The sequence below is a fragment of the Canis lupus genome, chromosome 25, assembly GCF_003254725.2.
Source record: "Canis lupus dingo isolate Sandy chromosome 25, ASM325472v2, whole genome shotgun sequence".
Classification (NCBI taxonomy): Eukaryota; Metazoa; Chordata; class Mammalia; order Carnivora; family Canidae; genus Canis; species Canis lupus.
In genome coordinates, this window is record NC_064267.1 from 16,985,259 (window position 1) to 17,008,441 (window position 23,183).

The following is a 23,183-nucleotide window of genomic DNA, read 5'->3' on the forward strand; positions in this document are numbered from 1 at the left end:
TGAGTGGAAGCCTGATGTAAGGCTCGATCCTAGAACTCTGGGATCATGACCTGAGCTGAAAGCAGACACTTAGCTGACGGAGCCACCCAGGTACTCCCCAAAATATTTTTTCTCAAATTATATTTTTGTTTGTTGCTCATTCGCTAGAACTATTCATTTTTATATATTGTTATACCCTGCAGCCTTGCTAAACTTTTATTAGTACTGATGATAATCAGATAAGCAAATATGAAGTTCTGTTTCTTTCTGTCTAGTCAGGCACATTCTATAGCTGTTTCTTGTTATCAAAAATAAAGTGCACAAATTATATTGACTTAAGATTATAACCTAAATGTTGAAATGTTTATTTCAACTTTATTTTCAAATGTATATTTCCATGCCATTGTTTGTATCTTTTAGATGCCGACTCTACAAATTCTCCCTTGGCACCTACATTCTGCACTCCTGGTTTGAAAATTCCTTCTACAAAGAACAGTACAACTTTGGTACGTTTCCATAACATTGAAAGTTCCAATCTTTTCCTGATGACTCATATACACTACTATTTCTAGATTCAAACAGTCTGTTTTAAAAACTTAGACTATTGTATGTCAACTGTACTTTAGTTAAAAAAAAGACTTAGATTAGTGGAGACTTTAAGAGTATTTTTACAAAAAAAAGGTATTATGTATTTCTGGAGGGGAATTTAGCAGCATATAGCAAAAGCTTTAAAATTTTTCATACCCTTTAACCATATCTCAATTTATTCTAAGGCATATTGGCACAAAGAATTATAACAAGGAAGTTATAGAGGAAGGAACAACATTATTTATAGGAGCACAGAATTGGAAAAATCTGAATGTCAAGTGGTAGCAGAGAACCTAAATACACTGAAGTATATGTTTTAAAGAACAGATGATAGAAAGTGACATGCATGCTTATGGATATACAAATACACACAATATACTTTATTGCAGAAAAAAAAATAAAAGAATGGATAGGAAAACACCAGATGTGATTATCTCCCGGTGATAGATTTATGGGTGATTTTTATGCTTTTTCCAAATATTTCTCAATGAACAAATTTATTGTAATTGTACCTCATCACCCTCACCCCTTTTTTAAAAAAGATTTTATTTATTTGACAAAGAGAGGGAAAAAGCACAAGCAGGGGGAGTAGGAGGCGGAAAGAGAGGGAGAAACAGGCTGTCCACCGAGCAGAGAACCTAATGTGGGACTTGAACCCCAGACCCCGGGATCATGACCTGAACTGAAGGCAGACACTTAACCTACCCAGGCACACTCTCATCCTTTTTTTAAAGTCACTATGAACACTTAAGACAACCAATGCAGCAGACTGGGCTGTACAAAAAATGTGAGTAGGGGATCCCTGGGTGGCTCAGTGGTTTAGGGCCTGCCTTTGGTCCAGGGCATGGTCCTGGGATCTGGGATCGAGTTCCGCATCAGGCTCCCGGCATAAAGCCTGCTTCTCCCTCTGCCTGTGTCTCTGCCTCTCTCTCTTTCTCTATCATGAATAAATAAATAAATAAAATCTTTTAAAAAAATATGTGAGTAGTATATGAGGAGCTAATTTGTTTTTAAAAATTTGATGAATTTAGCTGAGTGAAGTAAGTCAGTCGGAGAAGGACAAACATTGTATGTTCTCATTCATTTGGGGAATATGAATAATAGTGAAAGGGAATATAAGGGAAGGGAGAAGAAATGTGTGGGAAATATCAGAGGGGGAGACAGAACGTAAAGACTCCTAACTCTGGGAAACGAACTAGGAGTGGTAGAGGGGGAGGAGGGCAGGGGGTGTGAGTGAATGGGTGACGGGCACTGGGGGTTATTCTGTATGTTGGTAAATTGAACACCAATAAAAAATAAATTAAAAAAAAACAAAAACAAAACAGATGACAACTGTATCAAAGCACAGGGATAATTGCGTGTTGAAATGATATTTGACTAAAACAAGGGGGCATGTAGAAAGCTACTTGGAATTGGCGGTATTGTGGAGGAGCAGCTAATTGCTTGCTCCTCTTGTCACTTTGCTTTTTTTAAGTGACTTAAGCAAGGTACTCTTAAGTTGTGCCTTTATAAATCTTTTCATTTGTGTAATGTGAAAATTATAAATGTGTGATTACCAGTCTCTTTATCCAGCCTCAATTGTATAGTATATTGTTTCCTTTGGACAGTTAATGAGATGCTGGCTTTGTGCAGTTTATCCTGGGAAATAAATGAATAACTTTCTTTAAAAAAGAAATTGATGAATTTAAAATTAACCCTCTGGTTATTGCTATTAAATTGGACAGTGTAGCTATAGACCCACAAAATTCAATTAGTATCAGTTGAAGTATCTCTCAGGTTATTGCCTGCTAGTACTTGCCTCTTACAAGTAGTCCACCCCTTGTATTCCAGTGTGGAAGGCACCAGTCCACTGGACTGATGTGACTTGTTCTTTATTAACTGACCCTGGAGAGGTGAGATTTACTATATTGGTCAGTTTAGCAGGTATTGCATGCTAAGCTTATGTCAGATGGGCTTTCTCCCTTTTGAGTGAGGGCATGTGGTAACACTTTTGCTCACCTGTGTTATTACTCTCACCTGGCCCAGCTTAGTGTTGCCTGAAACTGGGTGGGTGAATCCATCTAAATCTGATTCAGGGACGGCTGGGTGGCTCAGTGGTTGGGTATCTACCTTTGGCTCAGGTTGTGACTCTGCAGTCCTGGGATCGAGTCCCACATTGGGCTCCCCACATGGAGCCTTCTTCTCCCTCTGCCTATGTCTCTGCCTCTCTCTCTGTGTCTCTCATGAATAAATAAATAAAATCTTATAAAATAAAGGTTATAAATCTGATTCAGTCAGGGCCATTTAGTTTTCATATCAAGCTGTAGTTCAGCCGTTATTAGTAATGAAGCATGGTATTTTGTGCTATATATGCCATTCTTTGTTTTCTCAGTTTTCTTTAATAATCAGTCAAGGAAGAACAGGTCATTTTTGTGCTTACTTCTGTGTCGCTTTTGTGCAACAGAACTAAAACTAATAATTTTGTTTATTGTATTTTATATCATAAATTAATGTGTTTTTTTTTTGTTCAATAGGGATCCATAAATTATCCATTATCAAAAACAAATAGTTCATCAAATGATTTGGAAGTGAAAGACTGTACATCATTAGTTTTAAATTCAGACAAGTGTTTTGAGAGTTTTGTGGATCCCTCTTCTCCTGTAATTTCTTCTTATGAGAATCTGCTGAGAACACCTACACCTCCAGAAGTAACTACTATTCCAGAAGATATTCTCCAGGTTGTTTTTCCTGGCTATTTCTTTCTCTGATACATTCTTTTCAAAATTTGATATTTATATTAAGGAGCTAAAGCTATGTATAAACTGTCTTATTTCTCATTGGGTGAATGTGCTGGTTTGTGTACTGAGAAAATCTAAATTCTGTCCTGTTATGCTCTTCTGAGCTCAGCACAGGCTCATGACTTCATCATACTTTTATGCACTCATGGTGCATCTTTAACTTCATGTTCTAAAATGTATTCTTAGAATATTTTGTTATAATTTTTCAAGTGTGATTGCCATGTTGTTGACTGTGGTTTCCATTGAAGATATGGCTAGCAAAATCAGAAATGTCATTTAACTACAGTTCTCCAGGATAGGGTATCACGAATGACTTACATCAGTGTTTCTTGAACCTGAGACATTTTGGACCTTGGTTTTAGAAGCATTGATTTAAATGTTAGAATATCTGATTTCTTAGTACATCATTTACCTGTAGTCTGCTACTGATCTATATATCAACTGCCAGCTCTACTAAATAACCACTAGTCGTCCCGCCCTTAATAGAAGCTAGAGAGCTCGGCAGTATGGCTTAAGCAAGTGGAATTGTTAAGAACTGTTCTAGCAACTGACCTAGCCTGTGGAGCGCTGTGGGAAGGATGAAACTACTCGGAATACCTAAATGCCATTAAAGTGGACTCACCCTGTGATAATCAAGAAAGTATTTGTTACCCTCTTTTTCTCTTTGTTTTGCTGGGCACTTTAAGAAGTGGAGTAAGCATCTTCTGTCTTAATAGGAGTTATCAGGTGTTTCCACTTCGCGGTGATTGATCCTTCTCTCTATTTCTATGCCAAAGGGGGGAATGCCTTGTATTTAATGTATCACCTATGTATCAAAAACATAGCTGATATTTCAGACTCTTCTTTTTATAATCTTTAATAGCTGGTCTTTCTTTTGAGCATGTATTTTGCCTCTTTCCTGTATATATTTTACCTAACAACATTGTAAAGGCCTAATTTGCCCTCAGGGACACATTACTGCTTACTCCTGTTAATCTTAGAGTACATTTTAGAAGGCTTTAGAAATCAAGTCTCCACATCCAAATTCAATTTCTAATAACTCCCATCTTTTCTGTGCTGCTGAAAAATTATTTCAAATAACCCATATCTTTAAATTTGCATGGCTTTTCTTGAATGGTTTTTAAGATCTTCCAAATGTGTTGTTTTTTTCCAATGACTTGCTTAAAAGGAATATGTTTTGTTTCAGATTTTATCAAAATACAACTCAAACCTAGCAACTCCTGTAGCAGTGAAAGCTGTGCCACCCAGCAAAGGGTTCCTCACTAAATATGAAGGACCAAACATCCGAGGTCTTGGCAACAAAGAAAACTGGTGAAGGTATGTTACCATTCTAAAGAAATTACCTATGTTATTTGAGGAGAACACTTAAAAATTAACATTCAGATGGTAGTAAAAAAGTTTAATTTTTTTTTTTTGGGTAGTGAAAATTTCTTAATTGACATTTGTCAGCTAGGTTAACAGCCTGTTTCTCTTTTGATGTAGAGCTTGTTATTCTTGGAGTTAAGATTCCTACACGAGCAAGCTGGAAGACATCGTTGGGAATCCAAACCCAATTATTCTATAAGTTTAAAAATATACAGTGATAGTATTGTTATTTGTTTTGTTGATGTCTGTTAGTTAAAAAATCTACCTTTGATTTAAAAAAAAAAAATTGTATCTTTTTGCAGAAATTCTAGTGGATCCTCTCATTGTAGACACTGAATAGATACAGATGAAAGCAGAGCTGGACTTACTTTGTTATTCACATTTCCTTACATGTTCCTCCCTTTTTAAAAACCAACCCATATTAAAGATGAACATCATATATATTTTTTAAGTCGCCACTATGCCCAATGTGCGGCTTGAACTCCTAACCCTGCAAACAAGAGCAGCATGCTCTACTGAGCCAGCTAGGCACCGCTGTTGTAATATGCTTTTTATTAAAATGTGATTTAGTTTAACCTCGGTCTTAGTTACTCAGTTTTTTAGTTATTCAGTTTTTAAAGATCATTACTATTTGATTTTATATTTATCCTGCCTAATCTAGCAGAATGGTTGAGCAATATTAGGAAACAAGGTAAATAATTTAAAGATTTTAAGTGTTCTATTACTCAACAGGGCCACCCCAGGCTTCTCCTGGCAAAGGGGGGATGGCGTTGCCATCAGCTGGAGCTGGGCTTCTTCCCTGATTCTGACTCTGCCCTCATCCTATCTCCTCTCACAACTGTTCCAGAGCCTTTCACACTTATTTCAGCAAAGCACTTTTAATACGGTTGTCTACAGTTGACAGCTTAAGTAACTTTAGGAAAAGGGAGGCATTTATTTGCAGGTCTGGGTAATCGTACTATAGGTCTGACAGTTGGAAGCAGAGACTCACCCTGTCAGGATGTCTGATTTTATTTTTACTCCCAGTATTTTACTTTGTGTCAGTTTTATCCTTTCAGATCAGCAATTTCCACGACATGGCCGTTGACCTCTTTAGTTTGGCCACTCAACAGACCTGAGCCTCTAGAAGGTTCTGATGATCTCTCTGGGCCAGGTGCCCTTCTGTGGACTGTCACCCAAGAGCCCAGGAGGCAGGAGACCCTTGCCTCTCGAGCCCTCTGAAAGCTTCAGGCTGCCCTGTCCATTGAGCCCAGGATCCTTCCCAATTAAGTATAATAAGCAGGAAGTAGTTCTAAGTTCATGCAGATATTGTTGTTGCTTTGGCAGCTCCAAAGGGAAAATGGAGACCCTAGCCTATTGTGGAGACCAGTTAAAAATTTGAAAAGAAACAGTTTGCGAGTATCATGACAAGGTGCTTCAAAGGCTTGGGTTTGGAAAATCTGATGCAATAAAGATTATTCTCTTATGATGGTGCCTTCAAAGTCCATTGTGAAGAGCTGTCACATTGTGGTCTTTTCATCTTGTCAGGAAATTGTCATTAAAACTTGATTTAATCCTTTGTTCTAGAAATTACTGTGCTTATAACTAGTATTTGCTTAAGTATGGTGTAAAATCATTTTCAAGATTTTTAGTTTTATTTTTCAAGGTAAAGCTTTGGTCAGCTTTATATAGGTCAACTCCAAATTGCCATCAAGCTCTTGTTGGCCAATTTCCATAGCTACATGCACATACATCCATAGAGCGGGTGAGGCTTGAGGAGGGTGGGGCAGAACAAAGCAAACTCAGGACTGAACCTTGGAGTTTTCTTAACTTTGGGAGATGGAAAGAGCAGCCTAGCAAGGGAGGTTGAGAAGAGGCCAGTGAAGCAAGAAAATGTATCATGGAGAGTTGAGTGATCTATCCTGTCAATGTTGCTGAGAATTTAAAAGAGAACTGACCGCAGGACTTGGCAAAATTGATGTTATTGGCAGCACTAATTAATTTTGATGGGGACCTAGGGACAGAAGTCTGCAGTGGATTGAAGAGAAGGGGTGGTGGGGTGAGGAGCAAAGGGTGCTTGAAGATGGGAAATAAAGAATGCTGTAGTTAACATTTCTGGTTGTCTGCTGGTATCCCCAGCTTGTTTTGTGATGCCCCCTCCAAACCCCATTTGTCCGAAATTTCTTTCCCCGACCATTCCCACTTCTCTCCTGTGATCCTAGTTTCTGTTACTTAAGACTACGGTGCTTCCAGCTTATCAAGCTTCAGGTGTTTGGATCTTGCACTTGTTTCCTTGCTTAACCCTTAAACCCTTGCAGTGTCTCCGTGAAATCCAAGATCCTTAATACAGCCTACACGACCCTATATAATCTGACCTTAGGTTACTTTTCACAATTCTCTTGCAACTTATGCTCTAGCCGCACGGGCCAACTTTCTTTTCTTTCCTGCTGTGAGGCTTCATACACACTAAGAAACCTCTTCTTGCCCACTCTGCTTACCTAACACCCTCTCATCCATATGCCCCAGATGCTTGAGGTTTGTCTGCCCACCATTCTTGGCCCTTTAAAGGAAAGCAATATTCTAATTTTCCTTGCAGAATTTACAGCCTACCTAGATCCAGGCTTGACCAAGCAGTGTTAGTGAGGGGCATATAACCACATCAAGTCAGTGAGAGCCAGTTCTAGGACTTCGGGAGCTGCTGGGAAACAACACATTTCTTTTCTGGCTGTGTAGATGTACGTACCTGGAGCTCCCAGCCACCCTCTTCTCACCATGCCAGGAATGTAGCCCTGGCAGAAGAGAGCAAGCAGGAGCTCAGGTGTGACCCTCTGAGCCTAATCATCCAGCTGGGCCTGCAGCCAGCGAGCTCTAGCCCAGGACTTTTCAGTTAAATGCTTCATAAACACCTGGGCTATGCTAGCTGGAGTTCCCTTGTTACTTGAAAGGAATTTCAGCTGACCTGTTTCAGGTCAAAGGTTAAATGCCAGTTTGTTAGTTCCCCAGTCCCAAAGAGGTCCTTCTGCTTAGTTCTGAGCACCCTATTGTCCTCCTTCACAGCACTCCGTAGAATTTGTAATAAAATATTTTAAGTATAGATTTTTGTTTCTACTATTGGACCTTAAACTCAGTAAGGGCAAGGATCTTGTTTGCTTTGTTCATTACAGATACCTAGCAACTTAAGTCCCTGAATGAATTAGTGATAACATCAAACACTGAGATCTCAGTATGCTGCGCACAGCTCTAAATATTTAATTATTTATTAAAATTTTTTTTTTTTTTTAGATCAACTCTTATGAAGTAGGTACTATCATCTTGACTTTCTGGATGAGTAAAGTGTAGCTTTAATGGTGGACTTTCCTTTTCCCTGCTCCATTTCCCACCCCAGATCTTCTTGGCTACCAGATCTTGCTGATGGCCCTACCATCTCTGGGACTTGTTCCCTCCCCCATCCCCTCTGCCACCAGTGCAGTTCTCACCTAGGTTACTGCAGTACCATCATTCCTTTTTATCCTGCACTCCAGTCAAAATAGTACTTCAGGGCTCTGTTGATCTTCCTTTTTTATGTTCATGTTAGATCCTAAATCAAGTATAAATCCAACCCAACCTTTGAGGAGGTGGACAAGCTCCAATGCCATTTCGTGTAGCGAAGGTCTTTGTCATGACACTTCCCCCTCCACCTTTTATCGTATTTCTACTCCCATGCCTAGACTGTAAGACTTTTTGAGGAGGATGCGTATCTGGGTTGGATCTGTGCACCACCAGGGCCTTAGTAGCTGCTACTGGATAGGCACATGTTAAATATATTTTATCCCCTGGTATAGTACTGGAAGGTGAGAGGAGTTAAAGTAATTAGGAATACTACTACTTCTGACAGTTCCCAATAGGTACTCTACAAATTTTGGAAATGCCTAAGGAGGTTCACCTCATTCACAATGTAAACTGCTCCAATTTCAACTCCTATCTGAAATTTTCTTAGGAACTCCTAGCCTGGACAGGAAATTCTGTCAGCCAAAAGCACAAAGCAAAAGGGCAATAAAGACCTTGTAAATAGCTCTTAACTGCACATCCACCACCAGGCACCGTTTCACTGGCTCCTCCCAACAAGCTTTGGGGCTGGTATGTAACAAGAACACCTTTCTACAATTAACTCTGTATCACATTCCCAGGCTCAGGATTTTTGCTTAGAAAAATAATTTTTTAGTATTTTGTATTAAGATTGCTTAATAGGGGATAATAGGGGAAAGAAAATCCATGAATAAACACTTCCTTCAGGCTCGTTCCACTGCAGACTCCCAGGAAATTGCAGCTCAATAGCAAAACCACCTGTATCTAAGCAACAGAACACAACTCGGAACACACAGACCTTGTTCGGCTGCTCTGGCACTCCCAACTAGAAGCAGGACCGTGTCATTGAAGAGGAGTGTTTGGATTTGTATAAAAACTGAAACTGGTCCACTGCACCTTGGCAGAAACCAGTTGTGGAGTTATCAATAACTTGCCCCATTGCTGTAGGTAGAAGCCAGGTTGCAGAGCTGAGGATAAACTAAACAGAACACTACTTTTGGGAATATGCATTTCAGCGTTTGTTCGGTACTTGCCTTCATGTGACCCACTTGTTAAAGCAGGCTTCGGGCTCATCTGTAAATGGAAACAAGTCCCTGCAGCTTGGTTGGGAAGGTTCAATGAGGAAAATAGTCAAGTTCCTTGTGCCCAGCTTAGCACTAACTATAATTCTGATAAAACATTTTAGGGTGTGGCCATCTCAGTCTGAGAAGTACTCAAGTTTGGAATTTGATTGAATAGAAAGAGGCAGGCTGAGTTCAGCTCTTTATTTAAGAATAACAGTTTAAGTGTTAGAATTTTAAACCTAAGCTAACAGTTTAATAGCTCTCTCTCTCTCACATGCACATGTGTGCTTGCGCACATGTGTGTACACACCATTGTCTCAAACATCACCTGAGCCAGTGATTACTATGGATGTAACGGTCCCAGTCATGTTTTGTAAAATCTAAATGTAACAGCAAGACTCCCTATTGAAGATCTGGTAAATTAACTCAAAATACCAAGTTCATGTACATGGTGAGGAAACTGAAGACAGGCAAATTATAAGCAACACAGGAGTTAGAAGACATACTCCAAAGGAAAAATTTCAACTCCAAAATACTTTGAGCAAGCGAGGCAGTGAGGATACTGAGCATGGTGCTGTCATGGTGACCATTTATTTGTTTTATATTTGAGGAAACAGCTCAGTTACTTACCCATAAGCCATACTTACCAAAGCCAGAGGTAAATAAGGACTAAGTACAAGTCGTCTGATTCTTAGCATCATAGTCAATAATAAATCCATTAGGTAGTCTTTAACTGTACTTTTGGTAGAGGACTGAAATCTTGAAAATTTCCATGTTGGAACCAAGCATATAAACTGCTTTACAACTACTGGGAGAATAACCTGGAATTACAGGAGAGCCCTCACTGGAGTTCATGCCGTAAGAAAAACTGGCTTACGAAGGTCCTTTATTTAGTACCTGCCTTCTCTGCATAGTAAATCAGTTTCTTCCCCACAAATAGGAAGGTAATCATAGCTCTTCTCAAAAAAAAAAAAAAAAAAAAAAGGTTTAAATTCCTTTTATGACTTATAGAAGTATCTAATCTGAATGAATGAATAAGGGTTGGGGTAAACTTCAAAGTAGAAGAGGCACTAGATCTAGGTTCTGGGCTGGTCTCTGCCACTGGTGATGGGCTTCGCCACAGGGACACCACTCCCACAGAACCATTACATTGAAAAGGCTGCTTCTGTGTGTACAAGATAAGTGACGGAAGTCTGACTTTGAAAATCACTACTAGCACCTTTTTTTTCATTTTGGAATATATGTTTTCAATTTCCCACTTTTAACAGACTGTGGCAATTTAGGCTAACAACACCCCTGGCCACACTCTATAAAACTTCCAGATAAGACTGTAATAGAGCCACAGAAGATACAGTTCCCGTTTTGACTTTTCTATGGCTAATAGTATTTACTGTTTCTTACTTGTCAGACAAGTACTTAATCTTCACAGTCTTATGGGCTGTCCTCACAGATTTAAGTCACTTGTCCAAGGCTACAGAGCTCGTGGTGCAGCCAGGATTTAAATGTTTAGCCCAGCTGGTCTTATCCACGATGCACAGTGACTCTCCAGTTGGATACTCAGATACAAGCCAGTCCCCGGCCTGGTAACTCCATCTGTGAATAACTTCTATTCACTCAATGTCACCTCAACCCGGCTCTGCTCCTGGGGCTTAAGATTCCTCTTTTGTTGCTTCCTTCTCAGACCTTCAAGGTAAACCTTTCCACCCTGATCCTAAGTTCTAACCCTTGTTTCCTCTCTACTGATTCTGATCTTCAAAATGCCCTGTTCTCCCCATTTTTAAAACATAAAAAGCCCTCTCTATGGCATCCATTCTCCTCTTTTTGTCATCCTACCTTGATTCAGGCAACCTCTTTGAGCACATAACGGCTTCAACTTGCCTCAGCTGATGCTATTCCAAAATGCCTTGCTGCCGTGCTACCTCACCCTTGTTCTAACTGTAGGCAACAGACCACAAACTCACACTCTATTTAATTCCATGGCTTTCTCACTCTGCCCCATATAGGCTTAAACATACCATCCTCCACTATTCAGCTTAAACCCCAAATACTAAATCAAACCCTGTTCTCATGCCTTCATGAACTTTCACACTCCAGTTGATTGCACACATATATTTAACAATAGTTTTACACAGGATGCTAAGAGCACTTCTCTTCGTATCTTATGGAAGGACCCAAAACTATGGACTTTCTATTAATATCCATACCACAGCATAGCCAAATCTAATTCCTAAATAGACGCATTACAATATGTTTAGATTTTAAAGGCTTAATGGCAATGATGAGGGAAGGAAAAAGAATTTATTTTACATAACTGATTGAAAAATAATTCAAGAAATAGTAAATAAAACTTAATATGGTCTCATGCGCCCTGAAGGAGGTGGTGCCCGATTTGGAGGTGTGATTGCTATGTCCAGATAGTCTCCTATTTGGAACTTCTGTGACTGCAGGGTCATGGAGTCATCAGTCCCCTTCCTCCCAGACATGGTGCTGCCAATCTCCTTTACTCTGCAGAAAAGGAGACCCAACTGTTAATGGATCACAAACCAATGAAACTAAATATGCACTGCAAAGTAAACATAGGACTGGATTTGCTCCATTATCTTATGGCACTGTTAAAAATTAATTACTACATTAAGCTAGCCCAGATATTAATAATATTTATATTCCAACTAAAGAGGTTCATTAAAAGGGATTATCCCTATCAATTAAAACATATAAAAACCAAAGTAATTATAAGAATTAAAAATTAAAAATTACCTACCGATAGCCAGGCCTTTTAGGATCTGTAAAAACAATTGCAAAATTGAAGTGTGTGCCCTTCTTTCTAGCTTCTGGGTAGACTTCTTTTACTAAACTAGTCAGTTCTTTCAATGTTGCATCCATCCTGAATTTTTTTAAAAGAAAACATTACATTTGATTAATCAACAGTATAGTAATAATATTAACATATAACGAGTTAACTGTGTGTCTGAATTGCAACCTGTTAGAATTGTAGCTGTCAAGGTCTTATACTTGAGTCCATTTTATTATTTATTTATTTTTTTAAAAGAGTTTAAGTAATCTCAACATACAACATAGGAGGGGGACCCCAAACTCAAAATGCTGAGGTTGAGTCGCATGCTCTACCCGAGCCAGCTAGGTGCCCCTAGACTTAATTTTAAAGCTAATAATCCTCTCTGCCCCTATAACGACTGAAATTTTGATGAAGTCAGACAATTTAGTGCCCAAAGGGAATGCAGGGATTACACCTGCTATCTTTTGTTGCTAGGTAGCAATCTTACTGGTCTAGTGATTAACTCTTTAGGAGTAGTCAAAATTAATTAAATTAATTGTATTCCCTTATTTGTAAAGCATGTACTTTTCCACATTTCTTCATGTCTAAAGTTGCAACACATGTTAGAATCAAGGATAGGAAAGTATTTTCATAAAGATGTATTTTTTTTCCTTCTAAGATGGATCTTAAGAGTTTCACAGTAGACAGAGCCACTGAACCAATGAACCATTACATTTTCTTTAGGATTAAGCAAGGTTCCTTTCACAATAATATTCTTGCCCTGCAAATATTTATATGAACCCAGAACTTAACGTAGTCCTTTGTGCTAATACAGCACAACCTGGAAAAATCTTTCAAAATATTAGCACCTTGAAAATAGTAACGAACTGTAATAGTGTAAATTTTTTTTTTTATTTTTTTTTATTTATGATAGTCACAGAGAGAGAGAGAGAGGCAGAGACACAGGCAGAGGGAGAAGCAGGCTCCATGCACCGGGAGCCCAACATGGGATTCGATCCCGGGTCTCCAGGATCACGCCCTGGGCCAAAGGCAGGCGCCAAACCGCTGCACCACCCAGGGATCCCATAAATTTTTATAGTTTTCTTTCACAACAACTGGGAGAATGAAATGGATGCTGTGGAACTGAAATAACCGTTGCCTATGCAAGGCTATAAAATGAAACAAGGGACACTAAGACACTCTTGAAGAGTATTCACCCCAAAACATGTCCTGGCTCTTTCATAGAACCATCAAAACTACCATCACCGGGGTGTCTGGGTGGCTCAGTCAGTTGAGCATCTGACTCTTGATCTCAAGGTTGAGTTCAAGCCCTGCCTTGAGCTCCACAGTGGCATGCAGGCCACTTAAACCATCTCCATCCTGTTGTTTCTACCTCCTAAATACATATCAATCGTTTTCTCCATTCCCCACTGTCACTGCTTTCTTTCTACCTCATTATTTAACTGTGTATGTTGCCCTTGACTTATCTCCATCTCAATTTTTAAGTTTCTGTATAAAACTTTTGTCACACAAGTGACACCTGTTCCCACCTCCAGAGGAGGAGTCCAATCACGTGGCTAGGATAACAAGAGCACAACAATGCATTCCACCAGGGGCAGCGGTCCTGGTCCCAGGACATCAACCTACTGCATTAGTTTGCAGGTGTTGGGGCTGCTAACACAGATTCAACTCACACAGACAACAGAGGGATAAATGCTTTACTTGCTCTACAAAAAGACAGTGCAAGACCAGCTTCATGGGAGTGTGGGTCCCCCATGGCCAGCAGGTCTCACCCTGTAGCTAATACATACATTATTAATGCCTAGATAGTCTACATGCTCCATTCTTTTGCTGCAAGTAAAAAATCCCACAGAACAGTCACTGCAGGTCAGGTGCCATACAATGTCACTCAGGCAGAACAAAGAACACATTAAACCCGGAACAGGGAAAGATACTCCCAAAGCCATATGCTCAGCACAGGATGCAAGGCCTCTTTATCTCTTTTCAAAAAAAAAAACCAAACCAAGAAAACCTTCCAGGCCGCAGGTCACTCTAGGCGGCCATACAACAAAGGGGTGAGAAGCTGTGCATGACTGCCTTTCTCATTTGACACGTGTTCACATTACTTGAAGAGGGGGAAAGCCATATTTACAAAAATTTAACAAACTGTACCCCAAATCTCATCAACCAGAAAGAAGCAGTGATGTTAACATCATTGTAGGCATCTTTCCGTACATATACACAATGCTACGGGGGAAAAAAAAAAAAAAAAAAAACAAGATTATCAAGCATATTACATATCCTGAGGTTACAATACAAAAATATAATTCATAGATTCATACTTCAAATATTATACGTATTTTTAATAAAACCCGAATTTAACAAAAGAAACAAGTAAAATTGAATGAATTATAAAATCCCAGATAAGATTTAGTTTTGCCTATCACCTCCTAATTTTGTGGCTATTTTTGTCTGTGAGATTCTGTCAGAGTTCTAGCCTCTTCTGCAACAATTCCCCAGCTGTTTTAACTCTGTCCTCGTGGAGTCGGAGGCAAGGCTGATTTTTAACCTGACATTCTGATGTTAACTATCCCGCATCAGGTATTCCCTAGTACACCTCTGTACTTATGATGCGTACGTGCTTTCTTCCTTTCTAAAAATATGTGCCACGTCATCTTGTTCCGCACAAACTTGCAGAATTTGGTTTACATCTGTTTTCAGTTCTGCCAGTGACTCTCCTACAAGCTTCCAACCTGAGGCTCATCTCCCCAGACCAACAGCTGGGAGTGCGAGTGTTGCTTTCTGACCACTGGTCCAAAACTTGACTACACGAAGAACGCGAGAGCTCTCTTGGGGCTGAAGTCTTTGCTAAGCGACCGTGAGGCTGTTTTGTGTGTCAATTTTGCAATTCTGTGTGTCAATACAGTCTGTTACTCAATCACACTAATGGAGGTGTTGCTATAAGGTATTTTGTGTGTGTAGTCCAAGTCTATAACTAGTTGGCTTTAAATTTAAATGATCCCAGAAAATCTGAATAGGCCTGATTCAAGTAGTTGAAAAGACCTTAAGAGCAGAGTGCAGCTTCTCTAAAAAAAATTCAGGCTGCTGTGAGCAGTCTTAGCTCTTGTTTGAGAGTTTGTTCTAGCCTGGCCCTTCCTTATAGCTCACCCCATAGATTAGGGACTTAGTTATCTAGGCAGCCCTCATAATTATGTGAGCCAATTCTCTGCAATCAATCTCTTCATACAGATCTCCGACTGGTTCCATTTTTCTAGCTAAACCCTGATATAGCTACCTAAGTACTTCCCTTTCAATAACCTGTTTAATGACCACCCGAGCAAGGGAGATTTACCACTCCTGTGGTGTCTGGCTTGTTCCTCCAACTCCACACAGTGCCTTGAACTTTGGCAAACTCAACTGACTTCTGCTAGGCTCCTCTGGACTTCACTCCTTTTTCTTAGACTTATCTTAGGGCTGCCTATTCAGTCCTACAGTCTACTTCTACAAATTGAGAATTCCCAAGATTTGTTAACTAATCTTCCTTCAGTACTGTTTCTGGAAAAGGGGGCAGGACTCTGTGCTGTCACACCAACCACAAGTCTTTCAGAATTTTTGTCTTTGACCATCATTTTAAGGTATAACATAAGTTGCTTTTCCTTATTTGGTTGCAGTTTAGGGATAGGACAGTTTTGGGCAGAATTTTTACGTAATTTTTTTTCTGGATTAGGAGTAAAGGATCTTTGGAACAATCTCACTCTGCTATCTTCACCCTTAAGTCTTACCTAATTAGCATTTATTCATCTGCTTTCTCCAGTAGGCTGAGCTGACTGCGTGGAGGGGCAGTACCTTCTTTACTTCATACCCTCAAAATCTAAGCACAGCACCTAGCAAATAGAACTCTGATGCCTGGAGAAGTATACACTTCAATCCCGAACAGAGTTTTCATCAATACATTAGTAACAGTTCTTTCTTGTAAGTTAAATCAACCTTCCTGGAGCTTTTATCCTGGAATGATGCTGAACTAAAATCATATTACATAACTTTAACCAATACCAACACAAAGACAATTACGGTCCCAATCTTTAAAGGAGTGAGTGCTGGACTCACAGTTTAAAATTACACACTCTCTGGGGCTGTAAAATGGTGCAGCTGCTGTGAAAACCAGCTTGTTATTTCCTTATTCCTTAAAAAGTTAAACATGTAATAATGTTATGATCCAGCAATCCTATTTCTGGGAATATACCCAAAAGGATTCAAACGATATGTGCATACCCAGGTTCATAGCAACATTATTCACAAAAGCCAAAAAAATGGAAACTCAAGTACCTATCAACAGAAAAGTGGACAGACAAAACGTGGTATATCCATACATTAAAATATTAAGCCATAAAAAAAAAATGAAGTTGTGTGCACATAAAAAAGAATGTGCTACAACATGGATGAACCTTGTAAATGTCACACTGAAATAAGCCAAACACAACACTTGTGTGAAATACCTAGACTGGGCAAATTCATATAGATATAAACTAGATTAGAGTCTATCGGGGAAGAAAGGAATGGAAAATTACTGCTTACTGGGTAACTTCTGCCAAGGAGGGGGAAAAAGTTTTGGTAATAGGTAATAGTTGCACAATGCGAATATAACTGATGCAACTGAATCATACATTTAAGAATTATAATAGCAAATTTAACGTTATATAATAAAGATATATATTTAACACTTATTAACTTTTTACTGCTACTACACAGCCATTATGATGTCAAACTAAGGAAACATATGCAGCTCTAAAAATATGCTTACAACATGTAATGGCCCTAAGAAAGACTTAGGGGTAGAGAAGGTACACATAAACATTCAGGGGCAGGTCTTCACGAAACACACATTAAAAGCTTTTCCATTAAGCACCAGATCAGAAATCAGTTGGGTTTTTGCTGATTTCCTTTTTTAATACTATAGCATTGAAGGCTTAATATTTCACAGAAATGCTCTTGAGGATTTACTTTACTATGTAATTCTAGTACCATTTAGTTGACTACGGGCCCCTTCAGGGCAGCTACTGCATTTTATTTATCTACGTGTATTTTTATACCAAGCAGCCACAACAGTGATAGCAATCCTGGGTGCGTCAGTTCTTCACAACCCAAAAGTTTGAACATGAAGCTTAATTGTATTACAAGATGGGAGAATCCCCTTTTACCTAACAACTAAAACTTCCAACTTTCTGAGAGCCGGGCCCAAGGACCCGGAAGGGGAGGAAGCGGAGCCACGGAGGGAATTACTGTGTTAATGCCCGACCACCCCCCGGGTCCCGCCCCCGCGGACCCCGCGCTCTCACCAAGTGTAGATCTGGAGCTCGCTGGACGGCACGTTTCCGCGGGAAAACTCGTCCATTCGGTGGTGGCGGCCGTTATTGGTGGTGAAAACACGCAGCAGCAGCGGGCACGTCTGGGAGCAGAGGAGGAAAAGGAGGGCAGAAGTTAAAGAAAGCGGCTCGGGTCCGGGGCTCCCTTTCCCTCCGGAGGCGTCGCGGCCTCTTACAGCCCGGGGAGCAAACACTGCCGCTTCCTGCACGCAGGCCGCGCTCTCCGCCCCGCCGGGCCCACCTCCACCTCTCTCCGGATCCCATACTTTCTCCCGATCGATCGGTTTCTCCGGCTCCTTCTTAATTTCCTCCTGGGTAACGCGCGACTCCACCGCCATCTTCCTCCTACGGCCCGCGAGACGCTCGCTCTGACCTCCGACCCCCGCAGCGAGCATGAGAACGGAGTCTCTCGCGAGGAGAAGCTCGAGGCTTTATAGAGGACCGGGGAGGAGGGGCGGGGCGTTTGCTGGCGCAGGCGCAGTTCGTTGTGCGGCGCGTGAGCCCGGGCCCGGCCGCGCCTGCGTGTTGCGTCCTCAGGAAAAAGGCGGGCGTTGGCGTCCGCGGGGCGGGGTTTCTGAGGGATCGTGTCGCTGTGGGTGTTCGGAGGCTGAGGAAGTGACCGCCAGTTGTTCGCGGGACAAACAAGCCGGCGGGGCATTGTTCCCGCGTAGTGAATGTTCGCAAACGAAGGACTCGAGAGTGGTCCAGGGGATCAGTGAGTCAGCGGAGCATCAAACTCTGGAATAAAGGAAGACCTGGATGGGAACCGGACGCCAGAGGGAAGACGGAAGAGGCTGCGAAATGGAGGGGAAGACGGTGCTGCAGTGTGTGCTCGCGAAATCGTCAGCCGTCTGTACCGCGGGAGGGTGACGGGCGCCTCCGCACGCGGTGGGCCAGGGACCCGCGTGTGAACAGCAGGACGAGAACTTTGTGGCGTAGCGTGAACGCGCTTCAGGATCAGTGCGTTGGGATACGTGATACAAAAGGCGTGGAGCCAGAGATCGGTGAACCTGACGAGATTTAAATCGAAAAAAAAGTAAAGCCACGAGGCCTGACCTTAAAATACATCATCAAGAAAGAAAAACCACAGAGTGGTAAAAAATTTCCATGATGCAGGTGATTGACAAAAGCTAGTGTCCCATAGCTTTTATTAAAGAACAGACAACCCAATGGAAGATGGGTAAAATAACCGAAAAGTGCTTTTAAAATGAAGAAACCCACATGGCTAATAACCATGAGATGCTCAAGCTCCTTACTAGTCAGAGATTGCATGAAAACCATAGAGCCGGGCAGCCCGGGTGGCTCAGCCGTTTAGCGCCGCCTTCAGCCCGGGGCGTGATCCTGGAGACCCGGGATCAAGTCCAAGTCGGGATCCCTGCATGGAGCCTGCTTCTCCCTCTGCCTGTGTCTCTGCTTCTCTCTCTGTCTTTCATGAATAAATAAATAATAAAAAATCTTTTAAAAATTACTATGCCATGTATTTACTTGTACCCCAAACACTGAAGTGTAATTTAAAAAAATAAAATGTATTGGGCAGCCGCGGTGGCCCAGTAGTTTAGCGCCGCCTTCAGCCCAGGTTGTGATCCTGGAGACCCTGGATCGAGTCCCCCGTCGGGCTCCCTGCATGGAGCCTGCTTCTCCCTCTGCCTGTGTCTCTGCCTCTCTCTCTCTGTGTGTGTGTGTCTCTCATGAATAAATAAAATCTTAAAAAAAAAAAAAAACATAGTGATTGGTTTGTAACAAACTACACTCACTAACAAAGCAAAAATTTGACATTTGTTGGTGGACTGATGGGCATTTTCTAATACTCGTGGTGAAAGCAGATTGGTATACCCACTTTGGTACCCACTTTGGAAAGTAGTTTAGGATTATTTAGTAAAGTCGAAGATGTGTATACTTTAGATCTAACAATCCCGCTGCTTGGTATATACTCTAGAGAAGACCTTGCTCAAGTGTATCCAGTGTATTGTTAAGAATGTTCTTAATATTGTTCATAAGAACAAAACCCCATTTCCATCACGAGTACATTAACTAAGTGAATCGTGGTGCACTGTACAGAAACAAGTACCAAACAGCAATGGAATACTATACAACAACAAAAATGAACAAACTACAGCTACATGAAACTACAACAATGTGAAATAGCATTAATGTGCTGTGTGAATCCATTTTTATAACGTTCAAAAGCAGGCGATACTAAACAATACTGTTCAGGGTGCATTCCCAAGTGATAAGACTATAGAAAAAAAAAGTGATGAATCACTAACAGAAGTCAGAATGGTGGGACGCCTGGGTGGCTCAGCAGTTGAGCGTCTGCCTCTTAATTTTATAAATAAATAAAATTTAAAAAAAAATCAGAATGGTAATTACGTCTGAGAAAAGACTGATGGGGTGGGGGAGTGCAGAGGAGGTGTTTCTGAAGTGTTGGCAACATTCTTTTATGTTTGTGGTGGTTACACAGTTTTTTTTTTTTTTTAAGATTTTATTTATTTATTCATGAGAATACACAGGAGAGAGAGAGAGGCAGAGACACAGGCAGAGGGAGAAGCAGGCTCCATGCAGGGAGCCGGACGTGGGACTCGATCCAGGGTTTCCAGGGTCACGCCCTGGGCTGAAGGTGGCGCTAAACCGCTGAGCCACCCGGGCTGCCCACACAGTTTTTAAATTACTCTTTAAGCAGTATGTTTATGTTTTACACTCTTCTGTATGACTATTGTTTGCTATTAAAAAAGCTCCCCCCCCAGACATATCAATTGATACAAAAAAATACAAACAATCCAATAGAAAAATGGGCACAAGTCATGATAGGCATTTCATAGAAGAGGAAACACAAATTATGTGTAAACATATGAAAAGATGTCCAACCTCATGAATAATCATAGAAATGCACATTTAAACCGCAATAAGATAACATTTCGGGATCCCTGGGTGGCGCAGCGGTTTGGCGCCTGCCTTTGGCCCAGGGCGCGATCCTGGAGACCCGGGATCGAATCCCATATCAAGCTCCTGATGCATGGAGCCTGCTTCTCCCTCTGCCTGTGTCTCTGTGCCTCTCTCTCTCTCTCTGTGACTATCATAAGTAAATAAATAAAAATTAAAAAAAAAAAAAACATTTCACCCAGATTGGCCAAAATGTAAAAATCAAGCAATCATTTATGGGCAAGGATGTGGAGAAAATGGAATTCTTACAGACCACTCTCATCATTGTGGAAATATTGGTGTTACCTAGAAAGACGATGTGAAAGACATGCACACCATATGATCCAGCTCTTCCACTCATATTTGTATACCCAGAGAAATTGTTACACATGAGCAGCAGGCGACATGTTGAACAATGTTCAAACATTTATTCTCAATAACTAGAAAAACATGAATATCTATCAAGAGTATATTCATAAACTGAAATTCCATAAAAATTTGAAAATAGGAATCAACATGCTTAAAAGCTAGACTTAAAAAGACAAGTCACAGAACAATACATACAATAGGATTCAATTTTGGGAAGTTTAAAAATAGGAAATTTCTCTCCTCCTTCCCCCAGATACTGTTTAGGGAAACAAACACTAAGTGGTAAAATTATAAAGAGAAGCCAGGCAATGATTGACACTAAATTCAGTATAGTGTTACCTCTGGGAGTAAGCTGGGGTAATGCAATTTTTGAAGGGCATCCAGGGAGCTTCTAAGGGACTAGTAAGTAGTCTTTCTCACTAGAGAGGGTGTCATTTTTTCACTGGCCACATTGTAGCTATTCATTTTAAATACTCTTGGGTGTGTGATTTAGATCTGTGTTTAAAAAAATTTTTAACTGCCTAGAGATGGGTCCTCTAGTCAATACTCAGGTTTTTAAAAAGGTATTTAAATTTCCTCCCCAGTTTATGATTCTATTTTTAAATTTAAATTTATTTTTTATTTAAGTTTTTATTTTAATTCCAGTTAACATACAGAGAAATATTAGTTTCAGGCATACAGTATAGTGATTCAACACTTCCATATATTACCCACTGCTCATACAGGACAGGTGTGATGCTTAATCCCCATCATCTATTTCCCCATCCTTCTCACTCTCCATGATTCTAATATCAAACCTTTTTCAAAAATTCCATAGCCTAAAAATACAGACACATGAGGGCACTCCAATCAATTAAAAGGAAAACATTGAAACTGGGAAAATGAAGAACCTCACAACGTGTTATTGGTATTAGTATTACAGGGGAGGTTTCCTTTCTTATGAATAAGCTCTCCTTTGGACCTTTCCAAATGACCAGCCCTCATCAAAATGGAATTTTCTGATACCTTGAGGCAGTGGAACTGCAGGTATAGTTTAGAAGTTAAGGTAGATTTTCAGCATCCCTCAATCCACCTACTTGGGCTTCTAGGTCCAGCCCTGAACACAAATTATAATATTTAAGTATATGCATCCTTTCTCTTTCTCTTTAGAATTGACACTCATGAGTATTACACTTCTAGGTATATGCCCCCAAAGAATTGAAAGCAGGGACTCCAACAGGTATTTGTACCAATGTTCATAATAGCACTAGTCACAATAGTCAAAAAGAGAAAACAACCAAATGTCTCTCAATTGATAAACATATAATAAAATATTATTCAGTCTTAAAAGTGAACGAAGTACTGATACATGCCAACAAGGATAAACCTTGAAAACATTATGCCAAGTGAAATAAGCCAGACACAACAGAGCAAACATTGTATAGTTCCACTTAAATGAGGCACCTATAATAGGCAAATTCAGAGAGACTGAAAAGTAGAATACAGGTTACTTGGGCCCAGGAGAAAAGAAGAATGGGGAATTACTGTTTAACGAAATGGTATTTTGTTAAAATATTTGCGACACTGAAAAAATTCTGGAAACGAACAATGATGATGACTGCACCACATTCTGAATATACTTCCTGCCACTGAATTGTACACCTAAAAAAATTGTTAAAATGATAAATTTCATGTTATACATATTTTACAATAAATGTTTTTTGAAAGAATGAACACTTGGTGTGTGAGAACTGTGAAAATAAGTCACCAAACTTTCTCCACCTGTGCTTTTCTCACTCTTTAACATGTTCTGGGATTTTGAATCAGGGGGAAAGTAGATTGCCCTAATTAAAAAATTAGAAATATGTAAAATGTGAAGTTTTACAGAATATACTCCAGTCACTACAAGTCCAGGGCTTTTACTGCTGAGATTCAGAAGGAATGTTTTTTCTTTTGAAGATTTTATTTTTTACTTATGCAAGACACAAAGAGAGAGGCAGAGACACAGGCAGAGGGAGAAGCAGACTCCCTGCAGGGAGCCTGATGCGGAACTCGATCCCAGGACCCCGGGATCAAGACCTGAACCAAAGGCAGATGCTCAACCACTGAGCCAACCAGGTGTTCCAGAAATACAGCTTTCTGATGGCAAGAAAACATATTCAACAGGTACAAACTGTGTTTCTAGGAGAGATTAAATGGAATTACTTTTCTTTCTTTTTTTAAGATTTCATTTATTTATTTGAGAGAGAGCATGAGCAGGAGGGGCAGAGGGAAAGGCAGAAGGAGAATGCATCTCAAGCAGACTCCACATTGAGCACAGAACCTGACACAGGGCTCAATCCCAGGGCCCTCAGATCATGACCTGAGCTGAAACCAAGAGTCAGACATTTAACCAACTGTGCCCTCCAGGCCCCCTCTGGAATATATTTTCCATAAAATTTTATGATCCCTTTTACAAAAGTTG

General features: G+C 40.4%; 2 protein-coding genes across 7 annotated transcripts in view; one reads left to right on the forward strand and one right to left on the reverse strand.

Moving 5' to 3' along the window:
• The window catches only part of SKA3 (spindle and kinetochore associated complex subunit 3), a 29,409-nt gene extending 14,340 nt beyond the window's left edge, over positions 1-15,069 (forward strand). For 2 of the 5 annotated variants that reach the window (XM_025462728.3, XM_025462730.3), the window contains 4 exons: positions 400-485; positions 3,081-3,284; positions 4,531-4,661; positions 4,827-6,267. In XM_025462728.3, coding sequence (XP_025318513.1) covers positions 400-485; positions 3,081-3,284; positions 4,531-4,659 — 419 coding nt within the window. In that variant the 3' untranslated portion in view covers positions 4,660-4,661; positions 4,827-6,267. Of the gene's footprint in view, positions 1-399; positions 486-3,080; positions 3,285-4,530; positions 4,662-4,826; positions 6,268-14,810 lie in introns of those variants that run through there. The other 3 variants (XM_025462731.3, XM_025462733.3, XM_025462729.3) reach the window with 2 other exon arrangements.
• On the reverse strand, positions 9,504-19,167 carry SAP18 (Sin3A associated protein 18). Of its 2 annotated transcripts, none has more exons than XM_025462734.3 (4): positions 17,694-19,167; positions 17,426-17,535; positions 12,078-12,200; positions 9,504-11,821 (listed from the first exon to the last, which is right to left on the reverse strand). In XM_025462734.3, exons 1-4 carry the CDS (start codon positions 18,108-18,110, stop codon positions 11,665-11,667), a joined length of 807 nt encoding a protein of 268 aa, XP_025318519.1. In that variant the 5' UTR covers positions 18,111-19,167; the 3' UTR covers positions 9,504-11,664. The 2 variants fall into 2 exon arrangements, with proteins under 2 accessions (XP_025318519.1, XP_025318520.1); XM_025462735.3 differs by having other exon boundaries at positions 17,719-17,905.
• Positions 19,168-23,183: the final 4,016 nt, after the last annotated feature.

Excerpts from the sequence above, each read along its gene's own strand:
- SAP18 (XM_025462734.3), bottom strand. The coding sequence starts at position 18,110 with ATGCCCCGCCGGCTTGTTTGTCCCGCGAACAACTGGCGGTCACTTCCT. Across the intron at positions 17,536-17,693 it reads GGATCCGGAGAGAGGTGGAG|ACGTGCCCGCTGCTGCTGCG; the intron begins GTGGGCCCGGCG and ends CTCTGCTCCCAG. Across the intron at positions 11,822-12,077 it reads CCTAAAAGGCCTGGCTATCG|AGTAAAGGAGATTGGCAGCA; the intron begins GTAGGTAATTTT and ends CCTTTTCTGCAG.